At 42.3% G+C, this 17,540-nt stretch overlaps 1 protein-coding gene across 8 annotated transcripts in view; it reads left to right on the top strand.

Moving 5' to 3' along the window:
* Positions 1-5,213, top strand: part of pde4d (phosphodiesterase 4D, cAMP-specific) — a 1,078,190-nt gene extending 1,072,977 nt beyond the window's left edge. For all 8 annotated transcript variants that reach the window (XM_068033694.1, XM_068033684.1, XM_068033731.1 and 5 more), the window contains 3 exons: positions 585-707; positions 966-1,148; positions 2,715-5,213. In XM_068033694.1, the coding sequence (XP_067889795.1) occupies positions 585-707; positions 966-1,148; positions 2,715-3,137 (729 nt within the window). In that variant the 3' untranslated portion in view covers positions 3,138-5,213. The remainder of the gene's footprint in view (positions 1-584; positions 708-965; positions 1,149-2,714) is intronic.
* Positions 5,214-17,540: the final 12,327 nt, after the last annotated feature.

Below are 17,540 nucleotides of genomic sequence, written 5' to 3'. Positions count from 1 at the left end.
CCCAGAAAATTAATCGTAATTAGCAATTAAACCTGCATTTTTTTCTATTTCCTTTATCTCTTAAAGGTGGGGAAGCGCATTGGGCTGGATTGTGCTGCTGCTGATGGCTAGCAGTAGTGCTCCTGGCAGTAATTTTCAACCCAAAGATAAAAGTAAAATACCTCAAGTTTTTTACTTTTTTCCTCTTGCTGTGACATTAGAAAATAACCTCTGGGACCTTGAGAAAAGATTAAATTATTCCAAAACACAAGGGAGAAGTCACCTCCCACCTTATTTTGCCATCAATACCAAAATGTTTACTCTGTGAGTAGACCTATAAAGCTCAAAATTGTTTATTCTATAAGCAAATCATAAAACCGAAAACACTCACTCAAGAGTTTATTTATCCGTATTTGAAGTTGGAGTCTTTTCTATCTAAATTTGACTAGTAGGAATTGAGAAAGACTGCTTACACCTGGAGAGCTCTTTGGAGTTGTCTATTTTATAATGAGTTTACACTAGATTTGTATGACTTGCAATGTCCCACTGAGCAGCACAGTTTTTTTTTAACTATTTGCTCATGGTTCTCGAACCTTATATTTCAGGTTCTTGCTACAGACATGTCCAAACACATGAATTTACTGGCTGACTTGAAAACAATGGTAGAAACAAAAAAGGTGACCAGTTCTGGAGTGCTCCTCTTGGACAACTACTCAGATAGAATACAGGTATCAAAGAAATTGTTCGATTCAAAAGGAAAATCAAAAATTTAGACAGATGAAAGGCATCCTCTTTAACATAAGTTTTGTGTAAAGTGGATGTAATTGGAGGAAACATTACAAGTATTTTATTAGTTTATATTTTGTCATTGTTATAACTGAATATTTATGAACATTGTAGATTTGCCAATTGATGTACTACTGACCAATATTAATCAATTCTTTTTTAAAAGTGAGTTGAAAACTGCATTTCATTTAATAATCTAGGTTCTGCAAAACATGGTGCACTGTGCAGACTTGAGCAATCCTACAAAACCTCTGCAGCTATACCGACAATGGACAGATAGAATAATGGAAGAGTTCTTTCGCCAAGGAGACCGAGAAAGGGAAAGGGGGATGGAAATAAGCCCCATGTGTGATGAGCACAATGCCTCCGTTGAAAAATCACAAGTAGGTGCACCAGGCAACCTCCAATGTAATCTCAAGCCATGAACTTCAAATCTAGCAGTGTGATTCTGCACATAGTTGAATAATTTAGTTTAAACCTAAACTGTTTATCTGAAATATTTGTTATTTGAAATATTTGAAGAAAATAACATGCTTTCACAGTGTAGAATCATAGATTGATACAGCACAGGAAGCCATCGTGTCTGTGCTAACTTTCTGGTAGAACAATCCAACTAGTTCCAGTGTCCCGCCTCTTTCCCAATAGCCCTACAGATTTTTTCCATTCAAGTATTCATCCAATTCCCTTCTAAAAATTACTATTGAATCTGCTTCTGCTACCCTTTTAGGCAGTGGATTCCCGATCATACGAACATACGAATTAGGAGCAGGAGTAGGCCATTCAGTCCCTCAAGACCTCTCCGCCATTCAGTAAGATCATGACTGATATGATTGTGACCTCGGCTCCACAATCCCACCTACCGCCAATAACCTTTCACCCCCTTGCTTATCAAGAATCTGTCTCCCTCTGCCTTAAAAATATTTAAAGACTCTGCTTCCATTGCTTTTTGAGGAAGGGAGTTCCAAAGACTCACAATCCTCTGAGAGAAAAAAATTCTCATCTCTGTATTAAATGGGCAACCCTTTATTTTTAAATAGTGACCCCCAATTCATGACAATTCATTGTGTAAAAAAAAGTTTCTTCATGTCACCTCTAGTTCTTTTGCCAATCACATTAAGTCTTTGGTTATCAACCCTTCTGCCACTGGGAAAAGTTTCTCCTTATTTACTCTAGTTTATTCTTTCTCGAAGACTTGGACTTTCTTAACATCTTTAACCCTTTCTTGGTTCTCAGTAATTTCCTCTTGTCTCTATCTCCCTGATTACTTCCCTCCTCCTCTATAATCTTTTAACTTTCCCACTTTGGAGGTCTAAAATCAGCAGCAACAGCATCATTTATATTAAAGCATGATAAAGCAATCTATAACTGTGATATAACAAACAAATGCTGTATGTGGCACTTAGTATCTGCATATACTAGTGCTGTCACATTTCATTACTTAATTTTTTAAAATTAATTCATGGAATGTGGGCGTCGCTGGCCAGGCCAGCATTTATTGCCCATCCATAATTGTCCTTGAGCAGATGGTGGTGAGCTGCCTTCTTGAACCGCTGCAGTCCATGAGTGGTAGGTACACCCACAGTGCTGTTAGGAAGGGAGTTCCAGGATTTAGACCCAGCGACAGTGAAGGAACGGCGATGTAGTTCCAAGTCAGGATGGTGTGTGACTTGGAGGGGAACCTGCAGGTGGTGGTGTTCCCATGCATTTGCTGCCCTTGTCCTTCTAGTTGGTGGAGGTCGCGGGTTTGGAAGGTGCTGTCTAAGGAGCCTGTCTAAGGTGCGTACAGGTTAACATGGATCTTGGGGCAAAATTATTCAATAGGTTAGAATGTTATGCTAAATTAAATATGAAGATCACTGGAGAAGGTTACTGTTGGCGGAGAAGCATTATGTAGTGCAAACCATTCATGGTTGTAACTGTAAATCTAATTGTCATTTACTTTCTAATAGGTGGGTTTCATCGACTACATTGTCCATCCTTTATGGGAGACGTGGGCTGACCTAGTCCATCCTGATGCACAGGACATGTTAGATACACTGGAGGATAATAGAGAATGGTATCAGAGCACAATTCCACAGAGCCCTTCACCTGCCCCTGATGCTGATGGGGAGGGACGGCCAGGACATGTGGACAAGTTCCAATTTGAGTTAACACTAGAGGAAGATGGTGAATCAGATACGGAAAAGGACAGTGGTGGTAGCCAGGGTGAGGATGACAACAGCTGTAGTGACTCCAAGACTCTTTGTACCCAGGACTCTGAATCAACAGAAATTCCACTGGATGAGCAAGCAGATGAAGAGGAGGTTCCATCAGATACCTCTAAGGAGCAGGAGACAGAGGAGGAAGAGGAGGAGAAGGTTGTAGGTACATAACAATGTTGATGAAAAAGGTATCTTGGAAGCAGCTTCCAAGCACATGCGTAACTACAGCCAAGGCCAAGTTCCATTCTCATCTACTAGTACTTTGTTTATCACAAAGCCTAGAATCATCTAGATGACTCTGTACTCAGGAATAACATGTCAGAATTTCAGCTCCACACCATCATTACAGCATGGGGAATCCATATCAAAACTGGTTGATCATTACTACTATCAGATTTATGAATCTGAAATAGGAATGGATTACTTTTGGTGGGACAAAAATATTAAACCAAATGTGGGTTTTGTTTTCACAAAGCTGTAGAGGTTTGAGCTTTTTCATTTACAGATTAGAATAAAGTATGGAAATCCATTCATGGAATTAAGCTAAGGACACTGGTTTCATCAAATGCCTCAGCAATGAAGTTTAAAATGCACAGAATTGTATGAGACTGGAATCAGTGAAGATCTGTCACCAGTTGGAAGATCGATCGTTTATGGAAATCATGAGATGTTTTATAATTTCAAGTCTTCCTTGAAACCTGACTGTAAAACTGTACAGCTGTAAGCTGTATTGACCTCTTTTTGTATCATATGTAATACAGAGAACTTTTTTAGATTTTACTTTTATTAATACAGATTTATGAACGTATTATATTTAAAAATACTTTGAAGTTTCATCTGTTATTAGATATTACAAGTAACTTGCAAGTTCTCTACAGTTCTGTAATGCTGAGTACGAGTAGTTCTTTACCATCTTACACCTTGTGATTTTATCACTTTGGTACCGTTTCAGGCAGTTATTCTCTGGGGATAAAACACAAATGCCACACAGCCTCGACGCTACAAGTTTCTCAGTTTTCCTTTACTGTAACGATCGTGTTAAACGGCATTGAATTCAAAGTAAACACTTTATTTATATGCTGCCCAGACAGTTACCGGAAACACCTTGAAAGCAGACAATCAACCTTGATAGGCCGTCTCAGGAGTTGGGGATAAAATGCACTGAATTTCACAACACTCACATTTTCTTGCCAAAATGTGCTGTTGAGCTGCACACTGCTTGTAAAAAAAAATGCATTAAAAGTTACATTGCATTAAATGGCTTTAGGATTCCAGTAAAGTATTTCCATATTGTGTAGGGAGCTGTGTAGACTACTGTATAGCAGTGTGCAGAGTCTCCAAATTAGTACACTTTAGCTTGCAAGTTACAGTACCAATGTAAAGCTTTCTCTGCCTCCTCCTTCTCCTTCTCTCCCCACATGGATATCATGGTAAGTGTAGGTAGATGGAACAAACTGTAAAACTTGAAAAGGTCTGGCTGTTAAAGAGCACCTATTGAATGAGGTTATTTTACTGCATTATTTAATTTTGTTGCCATATCTTTTATGTTTTCTCACCAGATGACCTTACTTGTAATCCAGTCTTGTTTGTCTCTGTTTACAACCATGTATTTATTGAACTGTACATAATGTAATGTTTATTGTAAATTATTGATTCTTATTATAACATAATTCCTAATGGGGTGGTGTTAACTATATTGGAAACTCCTGGTGAAAGACTGAATATACTTATTCCTGTAAATTTGTCTTCTGTAATATTATGTCACATATAGCTTGGCGAAGGAGAACTTTGAGGAAATCGACACTCGATGTAGAACGGTTGCAGGTCTTTGGTCCCAGGGCTGTGCCTTAACTTTCTCCAATAATTTACTGTCTGCTGCATTTCAAAGCGTACTAGCTGAATGACAGTTCGATGAAAGGGGAGATTCTTTCCTAAAGATAAAACAGAGCCTCCTTTTTTGACACGCAAACTGTAGATTTCAGCAGCCCTGGCCCAAAGGAATTGGACATTTTTTGTTTATTGAATTAAATAGTAATAAAGGGATTATACAGACAAAATGTTATCTACAGAGACTCCTGAACAATTTATTTTGTTTTGAATATGTCTTTAGAACACCAACTTGTCAAGAGATTGCAAAAGAAGAATCTTTCAATGTTTTCCTAGTCTCTTACAGTCTATGGTATAGTTCTGTATATCATGCTGAGAAACCTTCATAAAATGTTTTTATATGCGATGAAAAAAATAAAAGCATGAATTCATTCTACTTAAAAACAATACTAGTTTACTTAATATATATAAAGCAGATTGAAGGTGAAATTGGTCTAAAGGGGTAAAAAATGGACAATAACAAATCAGCACCACCACTGAAGACCAACTTCACCCCCATAGCATTTGTAGCCGGCCCAAGGTATAATGCTAAGGATTCTCTATACTAATCAGATTTTGAGACTTAATTATACAACTTATATTGATATTAAAACATCGTTGAATAGTCATTGTTATTTTAGTGAGGATCCCAACTGAACAAAGGAAAGTATTTTCCTGCACATCCTCTTTTTTTAAATTCACTTTCTTACCTGCTATAGATTTCTTCCAACACTGTCAACCATTCCTGACTAAAATGTAGGATGTGAAGTCCCAGCCCATCTCCCTGACAGCACAGTTGAAGTGTGCAAAGTCATGAGTCCAAGTCTATGTCATACAACACAGTGTATTAAAATACCAACCTGTTAAACAAAGACCCATGAAGGATATCAGAGCTTAAATTGAAATTATGAATTTATAAGAAGTCATCTTATATACAGTTGTAAATATAATACATGAAAACATGGAAAAGCAAACAGTTTGAAAAATGCTGACAGCCCAAAAAGGCTCAAAATGCAAAAAAAAACAATTAAAATTGTTTGAATAAATATAAATGCCTATGGCCAAGGTGATTGCTTCAAGGTGACTGAATAAATTTAATTCTGGGTAGCGTGGTGGTTACGTTATGGGACTAGTAATTCAGAGGCCCAGACTAATAATCCAGAGAGTGAGTTCAAATACCACATGGCAATTTGTGAATCTGAATTCAGGTTTACAAAAGCTGATACCAGTAAAAGTGACCATGAATTTGTTGACTGTCGTAAAAACCCAACTGATTCACTAACATCCATGAAGGAAGGAAACCTGCCGTCCCTAACTGATTTAGCCAATATGTGACGCCAGTTCCACACCAACCTGATTGACTCTTAATTGCCCTCTGTAGTGGCCTAACAAGGATTTCAATTGTTTCAAACTGCTAGAAAGAAGAGAAAAAAAAGAAAACTGTTGCAATCCAGGCTTCGAATTATGATCTTGTCGAGGGGCATTCTGCTAAGTTAACCTAGCAACTGTCTCCTTACTAACACCTGGGGACTGTTGTCAAAGTTGGAAGCACTGTCCCACAAACAAGTCAAGGAACAGGCTGACATAGTTGTACTCACACAATCATATTGATCGGCCAACTTCCAAGGCTCTTCCATCACCATCCCTTTGTCCTATCCCAACAGCCAAACAGAACCAAGAGATTTTGGGGCACAGTCATATACAGGTTGGGGCGGGTGAAACGGCTGCAAGAGCCTCAACATTTGATGGAATTTTATCTTAACAGACCCACACACAGCAGGGAGGCTGGTGGGTTGGGAACTCGTTTGTTCTGTCAGCCCCACACTCGTGACTGCCCCAACATTCTCCTGCACGGCACTCCTCAGAACAACACACCTTGCAGCTCCACACACTCCTCTCGCTCAAAGAAACTCCTCACATCCCCATCTGAACAGCCAAGACTCACACTCACCGTCATCTTTGTGCCATTGCACACCCATCCCTCACAGCCATCCTCCATAAATGTTGTGCGACCTTCCTCGCCACAGCATCCATTTCTCATCCTCAAAACTCTGTTTTCTCTCCTTATAGGAAAGCATACGAACATACGAATTAGCAGGAGTAGGCCACTCGACCCCTCGAGCCTGATCCACCATTCAATAAGTTCATGGCTGAACTGATTACTCCACATTTCCACCTACCCCCGTAAACCTTTCACTCCCTTGCTCATCAAGAATCTATCTACCTCTGCCTAAAAATTATTCAAAGACTCTGCTTCCACCGCCTTTTAATGAAGAGAATTCTTAAGACTCACAACGCTCTGAAAGAAAAAACTTCTCCTCATCTCTGTCTTAAATGGGGTACCCCTTATTTTTAAACAGTGACCCCTAGTTCTAGATTCTCCCACAAGGGGAATCATCCTTTCTACGTCCACCCTGTCAAGACCCCTCAGGATTTTATATGTTTCAATCAAGTCGCCTCTTACTCTTCTAAATTCCAGCGGATACAAGCCCAGCCTGTCCAATCTTTCCTCGTAAGACAGCCCACCCATTCCGGGTATTAGTCTAGTAAACCTTCTCTATACTACCTCCAACGCATTTACATCCTTCCTTAAATAAGGAGACCAGTACTCAGTACTCCAGATGTGGTCTCACCAATGCCATGTATAGCTGAAGCATAACCTCCCTACTTTTGTATTCAATTGCCCTTGTGATAAATGATTACATTCTAATAGCTTTGCTAATTACGTGCTGTACCTACATACTAACGATTTGCGATTCATGCTGTAGGACACCCAGATCCCTCTGCATCTCAGAGTTCTGCAATCTCTCACCATTTAGATAATATGCTTCCTTTTTATTCTTCCTTCCAAAGTGGACAATTTCACACATTCCCATATTATACTCCATTTGCCAGGTCTTGGCCCACTCACTTAACCTATCTATAATCCCTTTGTAGCCTCCTTATGTCCTCTTCACAAGTTACTTTCCTACCTATGTTTGTGTCATCAGCAAATTTAGCAACCATACCTTCGGTCCCTTCATCTAAGTCATTTATATAAATTGTAAAAAGTTGTGGCCCCGGAACAGATCCCTGTGGCACACCACTCATTACACCTTGCCATCCAGAAAATGACCCATTTATGCCTACTCTCTGTTTCCTGTTAGCTAGCCAATCTTCTATCCATGCCAATATGTTACCCCCTACACCATGAGCTTTTATTCTCTGCAATAACCTTTGATGTGGCACCTTATCAAATGCCTTCTGGAAATCTAAGTACAATACATCCACCAGTTCCCCTTTATCTACAGCACATGTAACTCCGTCAAAGAACTCCAATAAATTGGTTAAACATGATTTCCCTTTCACAAAACCATGTTGATTACTTTGAATTTTTCCAAATGCCCTGGTATAACGTCTTTAATAATAGCTTCTAACATCTTCCCTAAGACAGATGTTAAGCTAACTCGCCTGTAGTTTCCTGCTTTCTGTCTCCATCCCTTTTGAATAAAGGAGTTACATTTGCTATTTTCCAATATAATGGAACCTTCCCCGAATCTAAGGAATTTTGGAAAATTAAAACTAACGCAACAACTATCTCACTAGCCACTTCTTTTAACACCCGAAGATGAAGTCCATCAGGACCCGGGGATTTGTCAGCCCGCAACTCCAACAATTTGTTCAGTACCACTTCCTTGGTGATTGTAATTTTCTTGAGTTCCTTTCTCCCTTCCATTTCCTGACTTACAGCTAATACTGGGATGTTACTTGAATCCTCAATTGTGAAGACCGATGCAAAATATCTTATTATCCATTATTAATTCCCTAGACTCACTTTCTATAGGAGCAAAGCTCACTTTGTTAGCATTTATTTTTTAAATATCTAGAGTAACTCTTACTATCTGTCTTTATATTTCTAGCTAGCTTTCCTACTCTAATTTTATCTTATCAATCTTTTAGTCATTCTTTGCTGTTTTTTATATTCTGTCCAATCTTCAGACCTGTCTCCCATTTTTGCACAATTATAGGCTTTTTCTTTAAGCTTTTTACTATCTTTAACTGTTTTAGTTAGCCATGGATGGCAGATCTCACCGTGGAATTTTTCTTTCTCGTTGAAATGTATCTATTCTGTGTAATCTGAAATATCCCCTTAAATGTCTGCCACTGCATCTTTATTGACCTATCCCTTAACCTAATTTGCCAGTTCATTTTCGCAAGCTCTGCTTTCATGCCCTCATAATTGCCCTTATTTAAGTTTAAAATACTAGTCTTGGACCCACTCTTCTCTCCCTCAAACTGAATGTAAAATTCAATCATATTATGATTGCTGCTACCTAAGGTCGCCTTAACTATGAGGTCATTAATTAATCCTATCTCATTACACAATACCAGGTCTAGTATAGCCTGCTCTCTGGTTGGTTCCAGAATGTACTGTTCCAAGAAACTATCCCCAAAACATTCTATGTACTCCTCATCTAGGCTTCCTCTGCCCATCTGATTTTTCCAGTCTATAGGTTAAAATCCTCCATAATTATCGCTATACCTTTGTGACAAGCTGCCATTATTTCTTCCTTTATACCCAGTCCTACAGTGTGGTTAATGTTAGGTGCCCTGCACACCACTCCCACAAGTCATTTCTTGTCTTTATGATTTCTCATCTCTACCCAAACTGTTTCTACATCCTTGTTTCCTGAACTTAGGTCATCCCTCTTGAACTCCAGTTCAATGACTCTGAGCTGAATCTCTTCGAGCCGCAAACACATACTGCAAATGTGTTTGCCTTGGATCACACTGGCATCCAGGAAGTTCCACATGCTGCAGCCGTGACACATCACCTGTCCTGCAATTCTTAATGTGTTTTAATTAATTAATTAATTAATTTATTCAATAATTTATTTTATTTTCCTTTTGCATACAGTTTATTAAGCTTACCACTAATTCCTTTACTATTTTAAACGTTAGGATTAGAATGGACCTTAATCACTTACCAGATACTCACCAAACAGGTAGCTGCTTCTCCAAACAATCACCTACCTGCTTGCCTGTGATGTCACACTTGATTTTCTTGATCAAGCTCATTCTACTGAACAGAGAGTCCGATAAAAGATAGGAGAGGATAGGATAGCCTCTCCCCGCACTCTTTTCAATGAAGCGTCTCCCCGCACTCTTTTCAATGAAGCCTCTCCTCGCTCTCCGCTCTCTTTTCAATGAAGCCTCTCCTCGCTCTCCGCTCTCTTTTCAATGAAGCCTCTCTCCACTCTCTGCACTCTTTTCACTGAAGCCTCTCCCCGCTCTCTGCACTCTTTTCAATGAAGTCTCTCTCCACTCTCCGCTCTCTTTTCAATGAAGCCTCTCCCCGCTCTCTGCACTCTTTTCAATGAAGCTTCTCCCAGCACTCCTCTCTCTTTTCAATGAAGCCTCTCCCTGTTCTCTGCAGTCTTTTCAATGAAGCCTCTCCTTGCTCTTTTCAATTTAGCCTCTCCACCCACTCCCATGCTGCAGTGAAGGCTGAGAGCAGGGAAGTTCCACTGAAGAAACACTCCCTATTGTGCTGTCGCCTGGTTGACTATGGCATGTTGCTGACAGCTTGGGAAATTGGTCCATTGGCTGTTAAAGCCAGAATGTTGGGTTAAATCTTCAGTTAATTGCCTCTTTGAATATTTTAATTACTCACCCATAAACTCCACTCATCTGCAGACCCACCCAGGTTAAACTCAGAGGTGGGTGGGATCATTTTCGGTTCCCGAGCCAACACTACTTTTCGGGGCTTTAATCACCGCCTCCCCCCCCCCACCCCCAATCCATCCACACCCCCAATCCATCCACACCCAAATCCACCTTCCCTTGGCAGTTAAAATTCTGCCCATTGGCTCTGCACCCCTGAACTCTTATGACTTCATGACAGAGCTTGCAGACTGAGCTTGTGGCAGATGGTGAGAGAACCAACATTGATGGCAGGCATCTCTAAAGTGGTTTTAAAGTGTTAGGCCATTGTTGCATGTAAGCTTTTGGGGAAGGTGGGTGGATCAGCAATGTACACCGTTTCAATACCTGAGCTGCACCAAAAACATTTAAATTAACTTACCCAGAAAATCTGGGTGTAACCCCCACTGCTGGTGAACAATGTACTTTGCTGTGCAACAATGGCTCATCAAAGTTGTGACTGATGCCAAGAAAATTCAGGGTCAAAATTTCAGTAAGTACAATGGCTTAATTGTGAGGAATTCACCTTTTTAGACCACTGCTCTGTGCTCTCTGATACAGAATTGCTGTACTGTAATCTTGCCATGTGACATTTATCGACGTGAATGCACACAAAAGCTGAAAGGAATTACTAGAGATGATGCACCTTCTCTCATTCCAGCTGGTCTTTGTTAGGGATAGAAAAGCAATACTGCACTAATGTGCCTCCTGGCTTGCCACAGTTAGGTGATCTCTACCATGATGCACTCACTGCAGGCAGCCATGACAAGTTCAGTTCAATAAAGACACAGTACAAGCAAGACTGTTGTCCTGTGAGCTCATAACATAGTGTCAGAGTGGAGCTGAGATTGAGTGCTGAAGAGCAGTATAGAAGCACAGCTACTAAAAGAGTAACACAGGAATGTTCAGAGCTGCTAAAAGTTGCTAAAAGCCACAGAAAAGGAACAGATAAGCAGGCCATAGCTCAAAACACTGGGTAAGACACAATGGCTGCAAATTTTCCTCTCCCAGCGCCAGTTGAAATGAAAGGTGATATGAAGCAGAGCTGGCAGATTTCCCACTCGCAATGGCAAAATTACAAAGTTACAACAGATCTAATTAACAAACCAGAGCAGCTACGAGTAGCTGCACTTTTATCACTGTTGGGGAGAGACTTACAAAATGTATTCCGCCCTAAATCAATCTGAAGAACAGCAAAGATTTTGAAAGTCTTGAAGGCAGGCTTTGACCCCAAATTAACATAACTTATGAATGGTATGTGTTCAATATTAGGGCCCAAGGTGAAAAAGAGTCCACTGATCAATATGTAACTCTATCAACACAGCTTGCAGAATCCTGTGAATTTGCGCAACTAAAAGATGATCTAATTAAAAACAGGATTGCATTAAGCATATGAGATCCCGCAGTGAGAGCACATCCACTGAGAGAGGAAAACTTACTCTCAGGAAAATGATCAACTAATGCAGAAGCACTGTGGTTGTAAATCAGCAGTTAGAGTATATTCATGGCAGAACATACCAGGCCTTGCATTATGCTGATAGACATTCCCGGCCGAAAGGACTGAAAGATCATGGACAAAGGGCAGGATGCAAATACTGCGGAGGACATCACACAAAGGAAAAGAAGGTGTGTCCAGGGAGGGGAAAGCAGTGTTCTCACTTTAAGAAGCCGAATAATTTTTCTAGAAGGAAGCTAGAAGGAAGCACAACAAGCAGGAAAAGATGGCCACTGGAGAGGATTCAGCCAAAGATTCTGATGAATCACTACACACCACACAACTAGTTGGTTCAGTCAGGTCAATAGGTGATAAATGGTTTGTGACTGTTGGAATGATGACTGCAGAAGGAGAATATCAAGTCAACATAAAGTGTCAGATAGACACCGGTGCATCAGGCAACATCATGATCTTCACAGACCTTTGCAAAGTGGCTCAACATGACAATCCAGAAACTCTCAAACGTAAGTTTGAGGCTATATGATGGCACCATACTAGTGCTGAGAGGACAAGTTACTCTGAGAGCCCATTGCAATGACAAAAACCAAGATCCGGACTTCCAGATCATAGATGGCAAGCAAAAACCACTCATCTCGGCCAGAGCAAGTCTAAAGCTTGGACTGGTAACCCTCAATGTGCAAAAAGAGATTTGCAACGTGTCGCAGCACACAAAACCATTGACCATGGAACAGATTCTAAAGGAGTTCAACAATGTGTTTGCAGGTTTGGGATGTCTTCCTGGAAAATATCAGATTGAAGTAGATGAGAGGGTAAGACCAATTCAGCATCTGCCGAGGAAAGTTCCAGCTGTCCTCAAGGCCAGCCTGAAAGACAAGATAGAAGAGCCGGAAAAGAAGGGAGTAATCAAGAAAGTGACAACCCCTACAGAATGGATTAGCAGCATGGTAGCAGTGAACCAACCTGGAAAACTGAGAGTATGCATCGACCCAAAGGATCTAAATAAAGCTCTGAAGAAATCTCACCACCCCATGACAATCATTGAAGGAATTTTGCCACAACTTGCAAACTGAAAAATCTTCACTACCCTAAATACAAAGCATGGTTACTGGCAAATGAAACTGGATGAAAGCAACAGATTTCTAACTACATTCTGGATCCCATTCGGGAGATACTGATGGTTGCGTATGCCTTTTGGCATTTCCACGGCTCCAGAGGAGTATCAACGCAGACAGCATGAGATAGTTAGTGATCTTCCCGGAGTGGAAGCTATAGTGGATGAACTGCTAGTTTATGGATGCGGAAACTCAATGGAAGAAGCCATTGCAGACCATGATCACAATCTAGTGTGACTGCTAGACAGAACTCACCACATGAACCTGAAGCTGAACAAGAAAAAATTATAATTAAGGATGCTCGAAGTCAAGCACATAGGTCAAGTACTGACAGCAAAAGGTGTTCGCCCGGATCCCGAAAAGGTGAGAGTGGTAGCAGTGATGTAGCAATGGACTGATGTAAAAGCAGTATAACGATTTGTTGGATTCATCAACTATTTAGCAAAATTCTTGCCCAATTTGTCATCGGAGTTTGAACCATTACACCAACTCACTGCCAAGGACATGCAGTGGTATTGGGGCATAGAAAAAGAAGCAGAGTTCACTAAAATCAAGCAACCAATGTTGGCAACTCTAGTGGTGAAATACTATGATGTAAATGATGAAATCACCCTGCAGTGTGATGCCAGTGAGGACGTGGAGCAACACTAATGCAGCAAGAACAGCTGGTTGCATTTGCATCCAGGGCATTAACGCAAACGGAACAACGCTATGCTCAGATCAGGAAAGAGTACCCGCCATCGTCTTTGCTTGTGAACATTTTCATCAATACTACTTGGAAGAGACAAAGTGACAGTCGAGTCTGACCACAAGCCACTTCAAAGCATCTTCCTCAAGCCGCCACTATCTTCTCCAAAGCGTCTGCAAAGAGTGTTACTCCAGTTACAGAGATATCATCTGGATGTGACATACAAGCAAGGGAAACAGATGTACATCGCTGACATGCTGTCAAGAGCAGCACTCCCTATGAAGAAAGGAGAGGATGTTATGGCAGAGTGTGAAATCTTCAAGATCCAACAAGATCCACTCCAAGTGTTGCAAGAAGTAGTGATAAAAGGATGGACTGAAATCATCAATGACACTCCTGTGGACACGAGCGTATTAGGCATACAGAGATGAATTGACAGCCCAAGATGGCATCATGTACAAAGGAAATAGAGTCATTATCCTAAGGGGTTGAGAGGACAGATGCTGAAGCGCATCCATGCAAGCCACCAAGGAATTGAGTCGAGTCTGAGGAAGGCAAGAGAAGAGCTCTACTGGCCAAACATGAGCAATGAAATCAAGGATCACATCAGCCAGTGCAGCGTGTAACAAGTACCAAGCTAAGCAAGCTAAAAAGCCGCTGATGACACATGATATCCCAGACAGATCATGGATGAAGCTGGGAGTAGATCTCTTCACTCTCGCAGGAACTGATTATCTTGTCACTGTAGACTACTATTCTGACTATTTGGAGGTAGACCAGCTGACTTCAATATCTGAGAATGAGTGAGTTTGTAGAATGCCTGAAAGCACACTTCAGTCGTTACCACATTCCAGACATTGTGCTGAGTGACAATGGCCCTCAGTTCACAAGTGAAGAATTCAGCTACTTCATAAAGGATTGGGAAATTCAACACCATACACCATCTCCACACTATTCCCAGTCAAATGGAAAGGCTGAGGCAGCAGTGAAAAGTTCCAAAGGAATCATAAAGTTAGCAAATCCAGCACATTATACAAGGCAATCCTTGAGTGGAGAAACACACCTACTGATGGCATGGAAAGTAGTCCAGTACAAAGACTAATGTCACGCTGCACCCAAACTATTCTTCCAATAACAGAAAAGCTACTGAAGCCGGAAGTAGTAACAGGCGTGAGTGACAAAATCACGGCAGAAAGTCAAATTTCATTTTGACCAAACTGCCAAACCATTGCCAGAATTGAGCATTGGAGAGCCAGTCAGGGTACAAACCTTCAACACTGTCAACGAGAGTCAGCTCAAGTGGCAACCTGGGACCTGCATAAAGCAGTTGTCATCTCGATCGTACACAGTGAAAGTGAATGACCAGATATACAGTCACAACCGCAGGCACATAAGCACAACTGTAGAAGCTGTTCCGTCACTGCAGGCAGCCAATCAGGAAGGTGTGAACTCACCACCTGCACAGATCACAGATCAACCATCAGTCCCAGAGATCCACAGCATCCCAACAATGCAAATGGGACAACAACAGTGACCACGGCCACAACAAGTGACATGTGAATGACACTCCCCGGAGAAGGAAAATCACCCAGTGAACAGCCAACGACAACGCGCACACGCTCCATCAAGAAACCGGCACGATATAAAGACTACGGGCTGAATTTTATGTTGCCACCGAAATTGGCCGTAAAAGATGGCGGCCCGCACGCGCAGATTTTACTCCGCAGAGCCGCCGTGATATTATACGCGGCCGCTCATTTATATGTCTGGGGTGCATTGCACTGCACCGCCCGACCCCCCACCACCCCGATGATGTGGAGGGGGCAGACAAGCCATCCCTGGCAGTGGCGTCCAGTCCTTCAATTACACTTAAAGTTTTAAAATGACAAGTTTTCCAATAAATTAAAATAAAGTTTTATTCACACTTCCAATTCCCTCTCCCACCGCACCCCCCCCCCTCCCCCCGCAACATGAATAATCTTTAGAAACATAGAAAATAGGAGCAGGAGTAGGCCATTCGGCCCTTCAAGCCTGCTCCGCCATTCATTATGATCATGGCTGACCATCCAACTCAGTAACCTGTTCTCGCTTTCGCCCCATATCCTTTGATCCCTTTAGACCCAAGAGCTATATCTATAGAAATCCATTCATTATTTGTCCTCTGCCCCAAAAAAGTACCTTTCCCCCTGAACTTTCTTTCCTTTAACCTTAAACCCCTTCCCACCATCCCCTCAACCAATCATGTTTGTTTTTGCTGCTTCCCCTCCTCCCGCACTGAGAAACTTACCTCCTCCCTCCTCCCCACAGGTGTTGCGCCTCGTTTCCCTGGATCGGAATTCGAAGGCGCAGCAGTGCCGGGATGAAGATCGCGGCGGCACTTCAGGAAGTGACAGGAATGTCAGTAACTCAGGCAAGTTAATGAATTTAAATGTTTAAATTATGATCCCATCGCCGAGTGGCGGGGGGGGGCCACCACGAAGCCTCGCCGCCGACGACAATATCGGGACGGGCCCTGCCGGTGACGAGGTCCGTGGCGGGCCTCATCCAGGGCAATCTTCGTGCCCCCCCGCCACAGATCCTGATGTTAAGGCCTCTATAAAATCCAGCCCTATGTGTGCAATGCATGTGCAGAGACTGACGAGTATAATGAGCTGCTAATGCATAAGAACAGTTGTGTACATAGTGGGTAACTTGGGCAACTCACAGTGTAAATGATAATGCATGCAATTTTTTTTGTTTTTTTGTATGAAAGGGAGGATGTTTGGGATAGAAATACAATACTGTACTAATGTACCTCCTGGCTTGCCATAGTCATGTGATCTCTACCGTGAGGCAATCAGTGCAGGCAGCCATGACGAGCTCAGTTCAACAAAGACACAGGACAAGCAAGACTGTTGTCCTGTCAGCTCGTAGCAGTCTTCACTGGAGCAGAAGTGTATTGTGGTCCCTAGTGTGATTTCTGAAGTTTTTTTTATTCATTCGGGGTATGTGGGCATCACTGGCTAGGCCAGCATTTATTGCCCATCCCTAATTGCCCTTGAGAAGGTGGTGGTGAGCTGCCTTCTTGAACCGCTGCAGTTCGTGGGGTAAAGTGAAGAATAAAGAAACATTGAAGAATCACTACAAAGCCAGAGAGATTGATCCTGAGCCATAATACCAACAAAATACAGTAAAAGCTACAAAACCGGATTGGATTCCAGCGAGGCTTCCAGTGCCGGGCCAAAAATGCAGGAGATTCCCTGCCTCAACCTTTTCTTGCCTCCCCGGTGCAATCCTCCATTGCTCCCGAACCTAAGTGTCTGGCACTGGGATCCCCGTTCCTTTAAAGATGGGGATCCCGCCTCCAAGAGCTGCTGGCCAATCACAGGGCCATCAACTCAGCAGTATCGGCAATGCCACTGAGAGCAGAGGCCTTGGACCCAGACAGAGTGCTGGAACCCCAGACTTCAAGTAAGTGAGGGCCCGAAAAGGGGGGAATGGGAAGGATGGGTGTGAAGTCCAGGGGGAGGGGGTATCCATGGAGGTGGAGGTTTTGCCAGCGGGGGTCTACTACAGATTGCCCATGGAGGAGGGACTCCCCCCTCAAAGGCCGCAGGGAGGGCGCCCTCCCCGTGTTGCAGAAGCACCCTCCGCCACCTGTTAAATGGGCCATTTAAGGACCTCAATTGGCCACTGGGCGGGAAGGCTGTCGTTGGCCTATCCCGCCCCCGGCAAAATCGCTTAGCGACGGGGCGGTGATGGGCCCTCCACCCTTCGCCTCCCATCATGAT

This window comes from Heterodontus francisci, chromosome 1, assembly GCF_036365525.1.
Source record: "Heterodontus francisci isolate sHetFra1 chromosome 1, sHetFra1.hap1, whole genome shotgun sequence".
Taxonomy (NCBI): domain Eukaryota; kingdom Metazoa; phylum Chordata; class Chondrichthyes; order Heterodontiformes; family Heterodontidae; genus Heterodontus; species Heterodontus francisci.
This window is presented reverse-complemented; position numbering and strand designations above follow the sequence as displayed.